Consider the following 18,901-nt stretch of genomic DNA (forward strand, 5'->3'; position numbering starts at 1 on the left):
TAGTGGTAAGCGCTGTCGCCTCACAGCAAGAAGGTCCTGGGTTCGAGCCCCGTGGCCGGCGAGGGCCTTTCTGTGTGGAGTTTGCATGTTCTCCCCGTGTCCGCGTGGGTTTCCTCCGGGTGCTCCGGTTTCCCCCACAGTCCAAAGACATGCAGGTTAGGTTAACTGGTGACTCTAAATTGAGCGTAGGTGTGAATGTGAGTGTGAATGGTTGTCTGTGTCTATGTGTCAGCCCTGTGATGACCTGGCGACTTGTCCAGGGTGAACCCCGCCTTTCACCCGTAGTCAGCTGGGATAGGATCCAGCTTGCCTGCGACCCTGTAGAACAGGATAAAGCGGCTACAGATAATGAGATGAGATGAATATTGGCTGGCTTTTTTTCGTGGTCTATCAGATATATTTCATTCAGCTCCTCATCTTCGACGCGTTCAGTATCATGCTCACTGAATGGAATATATCTGATAGACCACTCAGCGCCAGCAAATAATCTTTAAATATGTCTCTCAGATCCGCGATGTATTTAATCTGAAAAATGTGAGTTTTTCAACACGAGAAGATAAACTTCATATCTTCAAGCCAACGTGTGATTTTCTTTTTATTATATCGACACATTCACAAACACAAAGTCCCCAAATTTATCAAAACAATTCATCGATTTCCTCACGAGTGACAGATAGAGATTTATGTCCCAGTTTTGGTTCTCCATGTCCCGGATGGAACTCGGATGAAAAATATGAGTGGTGTATTTCACACTAAAACACTTGCGTCCATATAATATAACATTTTATTTGACATTTTATGATGTTATATTATACTAACATATGTAAAGTACACATAACTGAAATGAAATTCTGGGTAACACTGACAAATTAATGACAGTAAATTAAATAATCAAGGAATCAATCGTTAATAACCATAATATCACAGTGCTGTTGAATTCGTGATTCTGATTGGTCAGGAGGTGTTGATTAATTTTTTAGAACAGCAGATCTGATAGGATAGGGTAGGAGTGTTGGCTGTAAATCACTATGGAAATATTAATATAGGAGCAACATCTTAGTAACATAACAGTTCACTCTGAGGGAGCTGTACGGCAGAACCTGCACATATTTATTATACGTAAGTATACATAGACACATTTAAAAAATTAATCATTGATATATAGTGATGCTTTTATTAATAATAATAATAATAATAATAATAATAATAACAACTAGACTGCATTTCCGCAGAGAAAATGCAGTGTGCTTGCTGAGCTGTAGCAGAACAGCTCTCATGCTCGCATGCTAACAGCTAGCATGCTAACATGCTAACAACTAGCATGCTAACAGCTAGCATGCTAACAGCTAGCATGCTAACAGCTAGCATCCTAGCATGCTAACAAGCTAGCATACTAACATGCTAACAAGCTAGTATACTAACATGCTAGCATACTAACATGCTAACAGCTAGCATGCTAACAGCTAGCATGCTAACATGCTAACAGCTAGCAGGCTAACATGCTAGCATACTAACATGCTAACGGGTGCATCGATCCAAAAGCTGTATACAAGCACGCTACAGCAGTGGATGTGTGGTGAAGTGTTACTGAGCAAAACTCCTTTCATTCGAATGAGGCCAAAAATCAATGGAAGCCTATGGACGGAAAAAAAGGATGTGTGAAAACCAAGAAAAAGACGAGTGCAGGTCTCACGTGAGGGGACGGAGATGTGTGGGGACTTGCCCTGAGGCATCATATGAAGTCTCTTGAAGTTTGGTCACTCAGTTAAAAAATTTGACGGAGAGTGAAAGCTTTTTTCCCGAAACGCCATTCATTTTCAATGGGGCCAAAAATGAATGGAAGTGAATGGATGAAAAAGTGGGGCATGAAAAGAAAGGAAAAAATGAGTGCGGGTCAGAACCGATTGCATGTATGTGTCGGGGGAGTTGGCCTGAGGTATCACATGAGGTTTGGTGCGTCTGCGATGAAGTGTGTCCGAGCAGGATGATTCGATTCGTGAGCCCTATTCATTCTCTATGGGAAAAAAATGACACAAAAACGACAAGAACGAGAGAACAGGTGTGTCGATCCAAAAGCTGAAAACAAGCACGCCATTCCAGATCAGGCCCTACGTTTCAGCGTTGGAACGGTGTCTCTATCTCGAAAGCCCTAGGAGGAGTAGTGGATCCAAAAAACGGGTGAAAACGAATAATAAAAATAAAACTTAAAGGAAAACTCCGGAGTGAAATGCTTTCTAGGTCTATTTTCGCATTATTGGGAGTGCATACATTGAGTTGCTACCACAATCACGTCAATCGCATGTGTTTTGAGAAAATTCGTTTTTTGTGATTTCAACCAGAAAGCGCTAGCACGGCAGTGCGAGGGGCGTGTCTTTTTGCCAATACAAACCGCTAGTTTTAAAACCATTGCAAAGCTCCAAACAACATGACAGTTGTGTGGAAGTGAGTAGAGGGTTCCTACAAACAAAACGAAGTGTCCGTAGCTCTGCAAGTGCACGGACAGAGTGTGTAGAAGAGTAAATACGGGCTTTGCACTCGGCACTCGACTTTTACGGACTGTCCCCTGAAGATGGCGTCTGGAGAAGACCAACTTCAGGTAAGGTCACTGGCTTTGTATTTACTCTTCTACACACTCTGTCCGTGCACTTGCAGAGCTACGGACACTTCGTTTTGTTTGTAGGAACCCTCTACTCACTTCCACACAACTGTCATGTTGTTTTGAGCTTTGCAATGGTTTTAAAACTAGCGTTTTGAATCGGCAAAAAGACACGCCCCTCGCACTGCCGTGTTAGTGCTTTCCAGTTGAAATTGCAAAAAACGAATTTTCTCAAAACACATCTGATTGACGTGATTGCGGTAGCAACTCAACGTATGCACTCCCAATAATGCGAAAATAGACCTAGAAAGCATTTCACTCTGGAGTTTTCCTTTAAGAAGAACAATAGTGTGATTTTGCAAGCACACTAATAATAATAAAATGCTTGTTTACATTTATGGAAGGAGTCTCCAGTGTCAGTGCTTTGTATCCATCAAATCTAAAGCTGCAACTTTAAGTCGTAACAAACTGCATTTTTTATCCGACTAACTTAAGATGCTGGTGAGGGAATTATTGTTTTTAACTGTTATAACATAAGTGATACGAGGAACTCCTTTGTTTTGCAGATGTTCCACAGCACATATAAATGTAACTGTGAATGGATAAAACTTACAAGACAAAACACTTCGGAATGTGCTGCGATAGGAAAATAATCATCTGGGTGGCAACAGTAACCGAGCTTCATGTTGTAGTGTCTTATTATGGCATTTTGGAAATTTCGTAGCATTCATCTGAAGGAGAATTCACAATCAAAAGCCAATTGTTGCTCAGAGCAGCTTGGATTATATCTCAAATGAGAACGTATGTACAATGAGTACAATGTAGGTGTAACATGTTGAGCTGGTGTCATGAGGTTCCCTGTGTTTGAGTATTCACTGACAATAGGATTGTGATGAAATGAACACTAACTCCGCCTCTATAGAGGTACACACACACACACACACACACACACACACACACACACACACACACCATGCCTGTTTGCAAAGTAAAGTGTCAACAGATCAGCAGGCTGTTGGGACAGCTGTGCAATCTCCAAAAGGGTGACAAAGTCCTCCCCCACTATTACCCACCCACTCCTCTTCCCAGTTTCAAGGGATTAGAGAGGGCGGGAACCTCCCCTCATGCATTATGAAGTAGTATTAGCATGTCAGATGGTGCAAGCTGGCACCTGGACCTGGCACAGCATGAGCCTTCTTTAAAAGAATGTATAAAAAATAGATGAAAGAATGAGAAAATTCAGTTCCATCTGCTAGACAGTCTCCAGGGGGCAGCTATAGACTTAGACAATCGAATAAAAGCAAAAACATAACATCACTATGATGCATGCAGTACCTCTGAACTGCTCTGTGCTGATGGATGGCCACGAGTTCCACTGGAATGTCCATCAAATACCTACAATATAAAAAAACCCACACACACATCAAAATATATCCAAGGTAACATCCAGGCTCAAAAAAGCAACATGGCCTCTAGAGTTGCATTTAATTAGAAACCAGAGAGCTGAGCCAGCTGCTTTTGATACTATTTAGATCCTGGATCGGAACAGAACTGGCCTCTGAGGTTTGCAGAGAAATAATCAAAGGTCTGAGTGATGCTGTAATTACAGCTTAGAGAGGGCAGGCTAATGTGCCAGTCTCTGTTAGCCTACAAGCGAGAGCCACAGTCTCCCCTCGACCCAGACGCCCGCCGGGACGGCTCTGAGTCGATCATCATCTTCCAAAATGTTTCAGTGAGAGAGCCGCTCCAACCACACACTGATCTCCCACAGCCAGAATCACAGCGGCATCAACAACAGATACACAAACAGGAAACTGTTCCTGGAAACACTGAAGAGTGGAACACAGAGCTTCAGATGTACTGCACTGACATAAGCAAGGAAGGAAGGAAGGAAGGAAGGATGGATGGATGGATGGATGGATGGATGGATGGATGGATGGATGGATGGATGGATGAAGGAGCAATAAATATGTCAAATGGAAAGATATATGTAGGAAGAGCCATATTGGACGAATGAATAGTTAGATTGGATGGAGGTATTTACAGGTATATTATCACTTGATAGATGAATAGATGGATAAATGAAGTAAATTAGGTAGATAGAGGATAGATGGACGGACGGACAGACGAACGGACAAGCAGACAGATGTAGTACTGGATTTACTAAATGAATGGATTGTTAGATTAAATAGAGGGATTTACTGGGGGGTCATGGATGGACTGATGGATGAATGGATGGATAAATGGAGAGGTAGGATGGATGGATGGATTAAATAGAGAGATTTATTGGGGGGATTTCTGGATGACTGTTGGATGAATAAATGGAGAAGTAGATTAGATGGATGGATGGATGGATGGATGGATGGATGGATGGATGGATGGACAAGCAGACAGATGTACCGTAGTACTGGATTTCCTAAATGAATGGATTGTTAGATTAAATATAGGAATTTACTGGGGAGTTTATGGATGGACTGATGGATGAATGGATGGATAAATGGAGAGGTAGAATGGATGGATTGTTAGATTAAATGAAGAGATTTATTGGGGAAATTTATGGATGGACTGATGGACGAATAAATGGAGAGGTAGACTGGATGGATAGACAGATTGTTAGTTTAAATGGAGGGATTTATTGGAGGGATTTCTGGATGACTGATGGATGAATAGATGGATGAATGGATGGATAAAGGATGAATGGGTAAACAAATGGACAGAGAATTAGATTAGATCTATCCGTGACTAATGGCAGAGGATCTCTGTGTATTGATTGGTGATTGGTGTAAAAGGGCATTAGCCTGTCAGAGTGATGCAGCATTTCTTTTAAACCACTGCACTGCTGGAAGGTCTGGGACACTGACTCACCTCAGCTCCATCCTCACGGCCTTCTGGAAATAATAAGCCTAACTCCCCCATCCCCCGTTCCTCTGTCTGTTGCTGAAGCTGAGAGCTGCAGACTTCAGACGACAGGAGCGCTTTCCAGCTGTCTGATATTTAAGCGGACAGTGTGGTTTTACACAAACCTTTTGTTTCTCTTCTGCTCCCCAGCTTGCAGCAATTAAGCACGTGGTTTATGGTAACTCCGCGCCAGAGGGGTGCGTTATTAGGGGTCGTTTGGCTGAGATTACGCTGCTCTGGATCATTAGCCGGCTGGAAGAGCTGAGCAGTTGCCTCTGATCACATGTGATTCAGGCAGTTAGCTGTGTGTGTGTGGATTTAGAGCCACTGATTTACAGTGAACTAAAGTAAACAGCAGCGGCTCGGCTGCTCTTCGACATCTGCGTGAGTTAAATTGATATGAGTTAAGAGGAATAAACGATCAGGCTTAACTGATGAAGGTAAACCTTTTGCAAGATTTCATCAAGAAATCTGCCTGGTTTACAGTGAATGATAATCTTTGCGTTCATTATTTACATATCAAAGAAAAGTAAACATTGACAAAAAGAAATTTTATAGAAAACACTGAGCTCTCCAAGATGGGCCCACTGGGAACAGTTGAGGTAATGAAGCAGTAGCAAGCACTTTGCTCATCACTTTTCCCTAAACCCCTTACTACAGTCCAAAAACTGCAATGCCCCAACACACACACACACTAGCAATGCCTTAGTAATTATCCAGATAAAATTCTGGAAGCTAAACAGAGAGAGAAAAACAAGTAAGGAGGGAAGTTTGTAGGTCAAGCCTTCTAAACAGTGTTAATGTGCATTCCAAGAACCAGCATTACTGAACAGATTTACCAACCAGGATTAAAACAAAGGGGCTTCAGAAACATGCTACTGGGGCAGGAGCCGAGCAGTCACTCGTAAAGATGTGTTTATACAGGTGATGAGGAAAAAAAGGCAAATGCCAAATGTTTTTTCCACAGTGAGAATCAGTGGCTGAGTCCAAGCAGTGATGCTGCATGGAAGCAGGGAAACATCAGGATGCTCTGAAGTGGACACTTTTCTGTAGATGTGAATGTGTTTTATAAAAGTATGTGTGATTCAGCCTTACCTGGGACAGAGACTGTCTCTTTTCCTGGTTGCGTCTACTCAGGCTGTCCAGACCTTTCTGAGAGGAGAAGATTCCTCGCTTGCTCCGGGCGGCTCGAGACTGAGACCGTGAACGCCTCCTCAGACTGGCTTCATCACGGGTGCACATCTGGTTACACACAAAAACACACACTATTAGACCATACGCAACAGCAACATTAAAAAAAAATATATAGCCTCAGTGAGGCTGGAGCTCATACCGGCCACTGTTGTTGTGTGTGAGTTTGAAATCTGATCACTCCTTTAGGAGGAGTAGCGATTTTTGTGAAATTGCATATGACCCCTGTGTAACCACATCTGTGGCAGGTGGCACCAGCTGGTGAACAATTCTTGTTGGAATATGTCTTTAGAGTCTTCTGGGTGAGTTTCAGTGAAAACGTCCCAGCAGTTTACGAAGAATGGTGTTTAATGTGACGAGTCACCTAAAAATTTCAGACACCCATAAAATTGTAAATATGACAGGTGGAGCCATAGTCTTGACAACTTTTATGCACACCCACCTGGGGAACACTGTATGTGAGTTTGATCGAAATCTGATCAATCCTGTAGGAGGAGTAGCGATTTTTATGAAATTGCATATGACCCCTGTGTAACCACATCTGTGGCAGGTGGCACCAGCTGGTGAACAATTCTTGTTGGAATATGTCTTTAGAGTCTTCTGGGTGAGTTTCAGTGAAAATGTCCCAGCAGTTTACGAAGAATGGCGTTTAATGTGACGAGTCACCTAAAAATTTCAGACACCCATAAAATCGTAAATATGACAGGTGGAGCCACAGTCTTGACAATTTTTATGCACACCCACCTGGGGAACACTGTATGTGAGTTTGATCGAAATCTGATCAATCCTGTAGGAGTAGTAGCGATTTTTGTAAACTGTGGATGGATGGCGGACGGACAACGGACGATGCGTGATTGCATAAGCTCACCCGGCCTGGCCTGCAGCCGGATGAGCTAAAAATGAATAAGATAAATTATCCTATTATATATTTGTACACCAATTAAGTCGAATGAAAACATCAACTTGCTATATCATAGGCTATGTTCCAATTAAGCTAAAGCCACTTTCGCCCAATAAGTGATTACTGTGACTCACCAAAGCATGGAAAGACGAGACAGAGAAAATTCCTAGACGTCCAAGTGCTATCTTTGACTGACGTGAAGCGACAGCTAACAGGTTCTTGGGATTGGGCTGCTCGGAGCCTTGCAGGCTGGCCAGGTAACAGCGCATACGGAAAAGCTCCATGTTGAACTTCTCCAGATTTTGCTCCCACTGCTGGATCTGTAAAAATAGTGAACTTCGACTGACAACAATTCATCTTACAAGCATCTGTGTTAAAGGTGTCTCTTGAAAACCACTTCAAATTAGACACCTAGCTGGACATCATTACACTTTTGCATTACTCTAGTCATTCCAAGTTCCTGACTTCCTTCTGGTTACCACTTCCTTCTAACTTCCTACCAAATCTATAATAAAGGGGCATGAAGTAAAATATCTTTCATGATCCAAACCTGCCCCTCCACTGCCTTCCTGTTCTTCTGGTCAGTAATGACAGACAGCTGCAACTCAGCCATTTTCTTCATTTTGCTGTCCATGTCGATCTTCTGCAGCAGGGCTCTGCTCTGGCTCCTCAGCAGTCGCACTGTGTCCTCTTTGCCCTGACGCTTGGCCAAGTGTGAGGCACTGGCTGAGTGGATGGCTGTTACCCAGTTCTCCACATCTGTCTGATTTGAGGCCTGAAGTTGGAAAAATACAGCCAAGTGAGTTATGGATAATCATGTGGGCTTCATATATAACCCATTATAGTCAGATGATAGTCAGAATACAGTCTGCTGTCCAACACTAGCACCCCTTCAACTCTGACTCCAACCCTGTGGTCCAATATTATTTTTAACATCTCCCTCTGCTGGAGTCCTTAATCCAATCTTAAAGCAGTTTTCTCCTTTATCCAAAGGAGCCTTTCAGATTCCAATTAGCAAATTCAGGCCATGTAACACTGATTTACCAAGGGAAGGGGGTTGGGGATGTAGAATTGAGGGAGTATCTAATCTTCACACTGGATTTGGATTTCTTGATGAAGGTTTAAGAGTAGCCTTATTTTCTGTTGTGTAATGATCACTCCATTGTACGTCAAGCAATTTATTATTCAGTAGTGAAGCAAATTTTATGGACTTATGGACTAACTCTGGATGACTTTAAGACAGAAAACTGGAATGGTTAACACAATAGGGCTTTCTTTTCCTCGCATGGAAAAAACAAAAGTTATACAGCCAAATGAAAAAAGCAAACAAACAGACGGATATACATAGCCCTCTAGTTCAGACATGTGCTGCCAATTTTTCATTACCATGCAGTTTACCAAGATATAGTTATGAAACTGGCAATGAGGGAACATATTATGTAGACCAACATAGTCATTATGAGCTAGAACAGCAACACATAAAATGCATTCCTGGCCGTAATGTGGTTTCTGTACACAACGCTGCTTCAAGTTAGCACACAATTTTATCCATTATAAGCCATCAAGATACTTCATGTTCTATGGTATGTGCTGACTAAAAAATACAAAGAAGTATCAAAGACAGTAAGGGCATCTAGGTTTGGAATGGATCTGTATAAGAGAGATGTGCATCTAGAGGTTACTGGATCCAAAGATCCTTTCAGTCACTTTGGGATATTGGTAGCTGAGCTGCCAAATGCTATAAATGTAAATGCAAACCTGAAAAAGGTAGACATCGCCGTAAGCATTGCTCAAACAGAAAACATTTTCCTTCTTTGGGTGTTCAGGGACGGCCTGGACAATACTGTCCTCTGCAAGCAGGACGTATCGTGGGGACATTTCCTGTTCTGGGCCGTTCTTCCCATCAGCCTCGCTCAGTAGGAGCATGCAGCCTGTTGGAGGACAGAACAGTGTGTTACCGGATGGTGATGGTACTGTTCTGACTGTACAATAATCAGAAGGTTCCACCATTTTCTCCCAATTTCCAATTCAAACCCACTTGCTGGCTCTACCCACCACACAACGGCTACCAACCAAGGAGCGTTAAGACTAGCATCTTGCTCTGATTGACAAGGGAGAGAGGAATTCCATCCCTCCAACCCAGAGTACATGGTCAGTTTTGCTCTCTGTGACTCCAGGCCATGGATGGTTGTGGCAATGTCATGATTCAAACTCCTCACTTTAGGTTGAACACTTTTCTGTTACACCAATCTGGACCTGTTACAATTATGTTCCAGTCAGACCTGCTGGAAAGGACAGAGCTGGACTTACCTTTAAGCGTGACCCAATATTGCCTCCACCTGCGGCGTGCCACCAGCTCCAGTTTGCGCTCTTTATGCAGGCTGATGAGTGGTTTGAAGGCAAGTCGCCCTGCCCTCCGCACCACCCCCTGTTCCTTCTCAAACAGCAGCTCCATCTGCTCCAGAGAGCTCAGAGACCCACTGCTGCTCTCAGCCTGCTCTCCCTCAACCTCTTCCCACTCCTGGAGAGCATCACCCATTTCCAGCTCCTGCATAAAGTTCTCGTAGACGTTCTGGCTCTGCTGAGTATATGGCTCTGTCAGAGAGCAGGCTGAGTGTGTCTGGCTGTTCAAGAGGTTCCAGCATGGGTCACCCACCAGTTGAACACTGGAGTCATTCACCAGACCATCCACACCACTGCTGAAGGTCTCTGAGGGGTCCTGAGGGCAGGATGATGGAAAAACAGACTGAATTACATGGTGAAGTGCTAAAGAGACACGCAAGCATCTACAACCACTTGTGACTACAAAGGTCAGTCTTGTCTGCATATATCCAATCATGCAGGACTGATATCCTATAACTTAGAAATTACCACACTAACCTCAAAAGAGCCTTTACACCCACCTAGGGTAGTCTGAGCTTCTACCAAAATCACATGCAGATGTGAAACCTTCATTCATCTGATTCTAAGTATGCACAAACTTATGAATGAGCAGATAAAAAAGCACAAGGGGCAAGCAGCTACAGCGTTTTACCTTTGCCCACATCAGCCCTTCATAGGCTTTTATTCTCACCTGCAGCCTCCGTTTCTTCCTGCTCAGGCTTCCAGTCCAGTCACTAATGCGGCGGATCCGGCTCTTGAGCGAGTCCTTTCTGGAATTAACATCACCACCACCTGATTTCCTGCAAGGCAGCGTGAGCGAGGTGAAAGGTTGGCTTTCCTGGCTCTCTTCCTTATTTGTTGAATTGAGGTCAGGAGGACCCTGAACCTGGTCTTCAGGAAGGATGCCAATTGTGGGAAAAGGTCCAGTCAAGTTTGGGTTAGTGTAAATATTCCCAAAAGAGCTCAATCCAAGGTCCTTCTGCTCCATGTGGAGTAAAACCGAGTCTCCAATACCACTGTCCTCCTCTGTGCATCCTGGAGAATAGGTGGTATAGCCAATGGTTCCATTTCCTGTTGCCTGACACAGGATCTCATCTGCATGGCATTCCATCGTGGAAGGAGGGCAGCTGATATCCTCGGTACGGGTGGAGGAGAGTGTAGTGTAGCCGCTGCTGTCATCCGAAGGCTGGTTAGCAGTGAAAACATTGTCACAGAGCTCTGTGGCAGCACCCCATGGAGAGTCATACCAGGATTCCTCAGAACTGATCGAGGAACCTTTGCTGTCCCTCAAGGTTGAGTCCATGGGTGCAGTGCAGAGCTCATTGTCCAGACCTCTCCTCCCATTGGTGAACTCCACCCTCAAGCTTCCATCCCCACTCAAGAGCACCTTGGGACTGCTCTTTTTTTGAGGAACTTCGGAGTTAGAGCTTCTTACTGAAGTGTGAGTGTATCGACAATTCCCACGTGCCAGGAGTGACCCATGGTCCCACTCGTTGTTCTGCGGAGAGCCAGGATGCTGCGCCTCGATGTAGTCATAGTGGTAGGAGACATATGGCTGGCTACCTTTGTGCTGGTTCAAGCAGTTTCTGGAGGACCCACGAGTCTTAGAGGCCGACACTCCTCCTGTGTTCCTCCACCAGCTATGGGGGGAGAGGACTTCCTCTTTGGATGAGTGTAGCTTCAGCGAGCACGGCCGTGACTTGCCAGGAATGATGAAGCTGCTGTGCTGGCTGTCTGTATTTCCCATTCTGATCTGTAAGACTAAATGGAATGAAAATGTTAAGGAACTGGAAGTGCTATGGATGTGATTGTCTTTTTTTGCATTTTCAGATTACATGATACACACAATAATTAGAGACTTCTGTTCTGGTACTGATACCAAGACTGAAATCTTGAGTATCAGCCAATAGCAACAATATTTTTAACTAAAAAGCTTACCATGAAAAGGTTTTAATTGAAACACTTCATTTAAGATGATTATCTAAAATGAACAGACTCAAACAGCTCAAACATTCGACTACAGGAAGAAATGCACAGCAATCACCATGATGCCCACAAAACTGCAGCGTTTTCTTTCTTCAAATGCATAAAAATGTATGCAAATATATGGAAAATTATAGAATCTAAAATAAAAAAACAGTGCTAATGTAATTCTTAATTATGCCAAGCAGTTCCCAGTAAAAAACATACACAACTCAATGGAAGAAAATAGACTTTAACATAAAAATAATTAGCATGTTATAATGCCATCATATCAGATTCATTCTTTTTTTCCCCTCCAGTATAAAACATCAGCCTGATGCTGATAGTGGATATAATACACGGATGTACAAGTTTCTATTACCAGGTGTGGTGCTGCTCCTCAGGATAAACAAGAATAACCCTTCATATTCCTTTACTGCTCGTTCCTTTTCACCCTCCTAACAGTCCTCTCGTTGTCATTAACATTCCCTGTAATCCTTTGTGCAATCCTCTGCTCATTCAGTTCTCCATTCTAGGTCTCTTCTTTCTTCCTCCCCGTTTCTCCCTCCGACGTTTCTCTCTCTTCTCCAGCTGTCCTGCGGTCTCGCTTGCTCATCTGTGGGGAAACAGTTAAGGGAGGAGCATATGTCAGAAACACAGCCAACCCTTGTGTGTGTGCCGTGCGGTGCGGTGGGAACCCCTCCTCCTCCTTCTCCATCTCCTCCACCTCCTCCTCCATCTCCTCCTCATCCCAAATCCAAACAGCACTCATGCTTTCCTCTGGCTGTGCCGTGTTCCATGACGTACCGCTACAAGGCTTTACAAGAACAGACTTCATTCTGACCCACTGTTTATTTTTGGTCATGGAAATTCCAAACAATTTTCATTCATTTTCTGGCGACTGTAACCATAATGGCTGCAGGGTTATGGGATACTTCCAAACAAGGCTCCATATGATGCTGGAATGAAAACACTGGATGTTCAAGTTGTGTTTCTGTTCGCTGATTTGAATTTGAATTCTTTTTGCTTTTGTCGCTTTTTCATTTGTAACTGAAGGACATGTCAATGGCTGCTGGGGGACTTCTTGTATCTTGTAGTAGGGGCAGCTGCAGCCAAGCACACCAACACCCATCCTTCCTCAGAACACAGCCGTGACCTCTGGCCCTCAAGTGAGCTTGTGTGAATGGAGGCATCCTGTGCTGCGTGCACAGAGTGCTCAATGAAACAGGCGACTGGTTACAACTCAAAGGGGGCGTACTGTTGCTTCATATTATATTAAAGCAGTGTGATGCAATGAAGCGATAGCGGCTCTGTGGAAGCAGCCAATGAGATGAGCTGGTTTCAAAATATCAGGGAGTGCAGAAAGGCAGAACGAGAGCATTGTGAGATGCCTGTCCCTTCCCCTCTTAGACGAGATGATCTGAATATTCTGAATGGCTATGCGCCACTTGCTGAATCCTTTGTGTGTGTGTCTTGGCCCCAATGACCATCTGCTGCCTCGATGAGGCACTCAATCATCCTCAACCCCCAACAACCTCCGAGCCCACAGATTGCATTGGAATGCAGAATCATTGCAACATTTGGGCAGATGATGCTGTCTGATGGGTCAAATGCACTTGTTGAGCTTCTGCGCAGAAATTCCAGCTGCTCTTGACATCTCCAATCCTAGACTTTCATTCACTGATGCCTTTACTGAGAGCAGCAGTGAAATGTGTGTTTTACAGGGCATATTCTGGACCAATTTCTTTTTTTTTTTTAATATGAAAGTATGTCCCTTTACACACTCATCCAGAAGGGTAATTTTGTACAAGGCCATCTGTCTACAGCAGAAAAAATAAAATAACAAAAGGCGTCTGGAAAAATCCCAAGGGAGTCTGGAGCCAGATTCGTGACGTCACCTGCGGAAGCGCCAGCAGGCTGCGCGAGCTTGTATGGTTTCAGTGCACAGCCTGTGTAGACCAAGCGCTCCCATTTCTCTCTCATTGTCCGGTCTTTTGGGAAACGATGAGTACTAATCCCATCAAGATTGGTGTTGCTACACCCTCCTACGATACATCGGTTAACCATTTTAATAATTACGTGATAACGTTGAAGAAATTTGCAGAAAACCACCAGGTCGTTTTCTCATAAACAAACCAGCGCTGACGTAGGATTCAGAGGGAGGCGTCCCGCACGCGACATCATGAAAATCAATGTTTCCCGGGAAATCCAAATGCCGAGTTTTTTCAGAGGCGGACCAATTCGCCTCAAATGGTTTGATTTCAACTGAATTTTTCTGGTATTGTGCAAGGTAAAAAAATTGCAGAGGATGCAGAATGTTACAGATATTTGACCAAAGTTTAATATAAAATAGGAAAATTACATTGATCTTGCTCCTGAATTTACCCGTGATATGCACTTTAAGGAAGAAGGAATAAAAAAAAAGCTTGGGACCATGTGATGGTGTGACGAAGCCCAGTTACTGATACCACCTCAAAGTTGATTATTTATCTATAGTAGCACTTCTCAAAGGGCGGCACGGTGGTGTAGTGGTTAGCGCTGTCGCCTCACAGCAAGAAGGTCCGGGTTCGAGCCCCGTGGCCGGCGATGGCCTTTCTGTGTGGAGTTTGCATGTTCTCCCCGTGTCCGCGTGGGTTTCCTCCGGGTGCTCCGGTTTCCCCCACAGTCCAAAGACATGCAGGTTAGGTTAACTGGTGACTCTAAATTGAGCGTAGGTGTGAATGTGAGTGTGAATGGTTGTCTGTGTCTATGTGTCAGCCCTGTGATGACCTGGCGACTTGTCCAGGGTGTACCCCGCCTTTCACCCGTAGTCAGCTGGGATAGACTCCAGCTTGCCTGCGACCCTGTAGAACAGGATAAAGCGGCTACAGATAATGAGATGAGATGAGCACTTCTCAAAGTCTTCATCAAATACATTTGTAAAATTAATTAATGATTAACACAGTCTACTTTTTAACCATTTATAGTTACATTTAATGCAACATTCATGGAGTGTCCACCATAAAAGTCTACTATAGAAACAATAATGTATGAGAATGAGCCCATTCATATAATACTAAGCTTCGCCTTGTAGCCAGGTTGACTGTCAGACTGTACCTCTTCATCCCACAGACATTCTGATGACATTTCAAAAGTCCATCATTGGTGTGCCCAGGGCGTTTAAACTTGGCAGAGCCCATCCCTCTTGAAGCTTGATCAATGGACAAGTTAGAGTAGCCAGTTAGCTGAACTGCATGTCTTTGGACTGTGGGGGAAACTGGAACACCCAGAGGAAACCCACGCAGACATGGGGAGAACATGCAAACTCCACACAGAAAGGCCCCTTGTCGGTCACTGGGCTCGAACCCAGAACCTTCTTGCTATGAGGCAACAGCGCTAACCACTACACCACCATGCTGCCAGCCTGTACTGCTGTTTCAAAGAACTAATCAACACCATTTGACCAATCAGATTAAAGAATTTAAAAGCACTTTGGTATAATATTCGATAGATCAAAAAATTCAAACTCAAACTATGGAGCTGCTGAGTTTTATCTTGGAAAGTGATTTTCCATATGCTGCTACCTTTTTATAGAATGAGTTTAGGGGAAAACATGGCCCAAATGGAAAAGGACACAAGCTGGAAAGTTTATGATTTAGTGCAAGTTTTAAAAGAATGGGGGGAACGATTAAAATGGTGATGCATCTCCTCAAGTGAAACAGGAAGTTGGAAGCTGAAGATACATTATGGATTGGGAAAAACAGAAGCACCTCGCTTTCCATGAGACTGTAAATCTGTCAAACAACACACACACTCATAAACGTTAATACACACACTCTGAAACCTATTCCCACTCGCATGGTGTGTGTAACGAGCCCTGCCAGACCTGCAGTCTGGGCCTCAAAGACAACTCATTATGAATGTATGTATTTTCCTAAAAGACAGCAGTAACTAATGCTAAAACTCAGAACATTTTTTTGTGGTGGCAGGGGGATGCGAGGGGGAGGGCGGGGGTCAGCACTGGTGGTTATGGCAGCTGGTCACCTGGGAACCATCATATGACTGGGCCTCTTGTTAGGATCAGCATACCACAACTAGCAGCTCAACACCGCTGCCTTTATTCACCCAGATCAAGATGGAGGGAGCTGAGAACAATAAAGAGCGCTTGTTGTTGGCTCCGAGTGTTGAGGTGCGATTATTTGATAAAAGCGCTGGTTTGGATCAAAGTGGAAAGGAGAATGAAAAATGCATTCCTGAGAGCAGTGCTGCACAATTTGTCTTTTGTGTCTGACAAGAGTTTCAGTGTCAACCACAACGAAATAAAGATTCTGGCTGCAAATTTGTTTACATGAAAACTAGTGATGAAATGCGACTGGGCTATGTTCTGTCAGAAGCAGCCACAATACTGAAACTAGCCAGACCATCAGACCTAACAAACACAACAGCCCTGGAGTCAGTAGGGTAAATCAAGTTCCTAATAAACATTGTGGCCTGATGCTGGGATAAATCTGTGGCATAAAAACATAATGTTGAATGTCACGAAAGATGGACAGTGAGACTACTGATTACAAATACACCACTTTACCAATGCCAAAGTAAAATAAAGCCCAAACTGGTTTAACATCCATCTACTGGCTGTTACTTTAGATCTTTTGGCATACATCACACTGACATTACCATGCATCAGTCTGAACGAATTCTGACTGCAGATTCCATCTGGTCTGTTTTTCAACTCGGCAGTTGGTTTACATGTACATTAGAAGTAATCTGAGCCTGATTTATGTGAATGCAAGTACCACTATTCATCAATTATCAGTGTCAATGCTACCACAACAATGACAATCTTGTGAGTCCTGTTGAGTGTAACAAGCAGCTAGCGTTAGACAGGAAAGTTTTCAGTTGACTTGCTTCATTTTTTTCGTATTCATTAACCACATTATCCTGGTTTGGGGTGCAGTTGATCCAAAGCGTTTCCCAGGAACAATGGGTATGAGTCAGGAATAGGTAGGTTACAAAAGTATTCATCCCCCTTGGTGTTTGTCCTGTTTGTCGCATTAAAAGCTGGAATTAAAATGGATTTTTGGAGGGTCAGCACCATTTGATTTACACAACATGCCAACAACTTTAAAGGTACACGTTGATTTTTTTTTTAATTATTGTGACACAAACAATAATTAAGATGAAAAAAACCCCAGAAACCTGGAGTGTGCATAAGTATTCACCCTCTTTCGTATGAAACCCCTAAATAAGAGCTGCTCCAACCAATTCACTTCATAAGTCACATAATTAACTGATTAAGATCCACCTGTGTGCAATCAAAGTGTCACATGATCTGTCACATGATGTCTGTATAAATCAACCTGTTCTGGAAGGACCCTGACTCTGCTACACTAATAAGCAAGAAACAGGAAAACCAAGGAGCCTCCAAACAGGTCAGAGATAAAGTTGTGGAGAAGTATAGATCAGGGTTGGGTTATAAAAAATATCCCAAACTTTGAATATCCCACGGAGCTCCATTAAATCCATTATAGCAAAATGGAAAGAATATGGCACCACTACAAACCTGACAAGAGAAGGCCCCGCCCACCAAAACTCACAGACCGGGCAAGGAGGGCATTAATCAGAGATGCAACAAAGACACCAAAGACAACACTGAAGGAGCTGCAAAGATCCACAGTGGAGATGGGAGTATCTGTCCATAGGACCACTTTAAGCCGTACACTCCACAGAGTGGGCGAGGCTTTATGGAAGAGTGGCCAGAAAAAAAAAGTCATTGCTGAAGAAAACACGTTTGGAGTTTGCCCAACAGCATGTGGCAGACTCCCCAAACACATGGAAGAAGATTCTCTGGTCAAATGAGACTAAAATTGATCTTTTTGGCCATCATGGGAAACGCCATGTGTGGCGCAAACCCAACACCCTGAGAACACCATTCCTACAGTGAAGCATGGTGGTGGCAGCATCATGCTGTGGGGATGTTTTTCATCTGCAGGGACAGGAAAGCTGGTCAGGACTGAAGGAAAGATGGATGGCACTAAATACAGGGCAATTCTGGAGGAAAACCTGTTTGAGTCGGCCAGAGGTTTGAGACTGGGACGAAGGTTCACGTTCCAGCAGGACAATAACCCTAAACATACTGCTAAAGCTACACTGGAGTGGTTTAAAGGGGAACATTTAAATGTCTTGGAATGGCCTAATCAAAGCCCAGACCTCAATCCAAATGAGAATCTGTGGCATAACTTGAAGATCGCTGTACACCAACGCAACCCATCTAACTTGAAGGAGTTGGAGCAGTTTTGCCTTGAGGAATGGGCAAAAATCCCAGTGGCTAGATGTGCTAAGCTAATAGAGACATACTCCAAGAGACTTGCAGCTGGAATTGCAGCAGAAGGTGGCTCTACAAAGTATTGACTTTCAGGGGTGAATACCTATGCACACTCCAGATTTCTGTTTTTCATCTGAATTATTGTTTGTGTCACAATAAAAAAAAAAACAATGTGCACCTTTAAAGTGGTCGGCATGTTGTGTAAATCAAATGGCGCTAACCCTCCAAAAATCCATTTTAATTCCAGCTTGTAATGCGACAAAACAGGACAAACACCAAGGGGGATGAATACTTTTGCAAGACACTGTACACACTGGATGGGACACCAGTCCATTTCACAGAGCAATTCACATACACCTTCAAACCTAGGGGTAATTTAGCATAGCTGAGCCACTCAGCAGTACTTTTGGGAGATGGAAACTGGAGAAACCTGGAAGAAACCAATATGGACACTGGGAAAACATGTGAAAGGAGGCCAAGGAGGAGGCCTACAGAAGTGGGGACAGATGCCCCTTTTCCACCAAAGCAGTTCCAGGGCTGGTTCGGGGCCAGTGCTTAGTTTGGAACCGGGTTTTCTGTTTCCACTGACAAAGAACTGGGTCTGGGGCCAGAAAAACCGGTTCCAGGCTAGCACCAACTCTCTGCTGGGCCAGAGGAAAGAACCGCT

The 18,901-nt window shown here is 43.8% G+C and overlaps 1 protein-coding gene across 4 annotated transcripts in view; it reads right to left on the bottom strand.

Annotated features, from left to right (window-relative positions):
* LOC132883893 (rho guanine nucleotide exchange factor TIAM2) overlaps positions 1-18,901 on the bottom strand; it is a 110,412-nt gene that overhangs the window by 38,131 nt on the left and 53,380 nt on the right. For 2 of the 4 annotated variants that reach the window (XM_060918001.1, XM_060917998.1), the window contains exons 1-8: positions 12,313-12,532; positions 10,660-11,729; positions 9,897-10,305; positions 9,345-9,517; positions 8,137-8,361; positions 7,721-7,906; positions 6,590-6,736; positions 3,932-3,991 (exon numbers count right to left, since the gene is read on the bottom strand). In XM_060918001.1, the coding sequence (XP_060773984.1) occupies positions 3,932-3,991; positions 6,590-6,736; positions 7,721-7,906; positions 8,137-8,361; positions 9,345-9,517; positions 9,897-10,305; positions 10,660-11,715 (2,256 nt within the window). In that variant the 5' untranslated portion in view covers positions 11,716-11,729; positions 12,313-12,532. Of the gene's footprint in view, positions 1-3,931; positions 3,992-6,589; positions 6,737-7,720; positions 7,907-8,136; positions 8,362-9,344; positions 9,518-9,896; positions 10,306-10,659; positions 11,730-12,312; positions 12,533-18,901 lie in introns of those variants that run through there. The other 2 variants (XM_060917999.1, XM_060918000.1) reach the window with 1 other exon arrangement.

Source organism: Neoarius graeffei, chromosome 3 (genome assembly GCF_027579695.1).
Source record: "Neoarius graeffei isolate fNeoGra1 chromosome 3, fNeoGra1.pri, whole genome shotgun sequence".
NCBI classification, from domain to species: domain Eukaryota; kingdom Metazoa; phylum Chordata; class Actinopteri; order Siluriformes; family Ariidae; genus Neoarius; species Neoarius graeffei.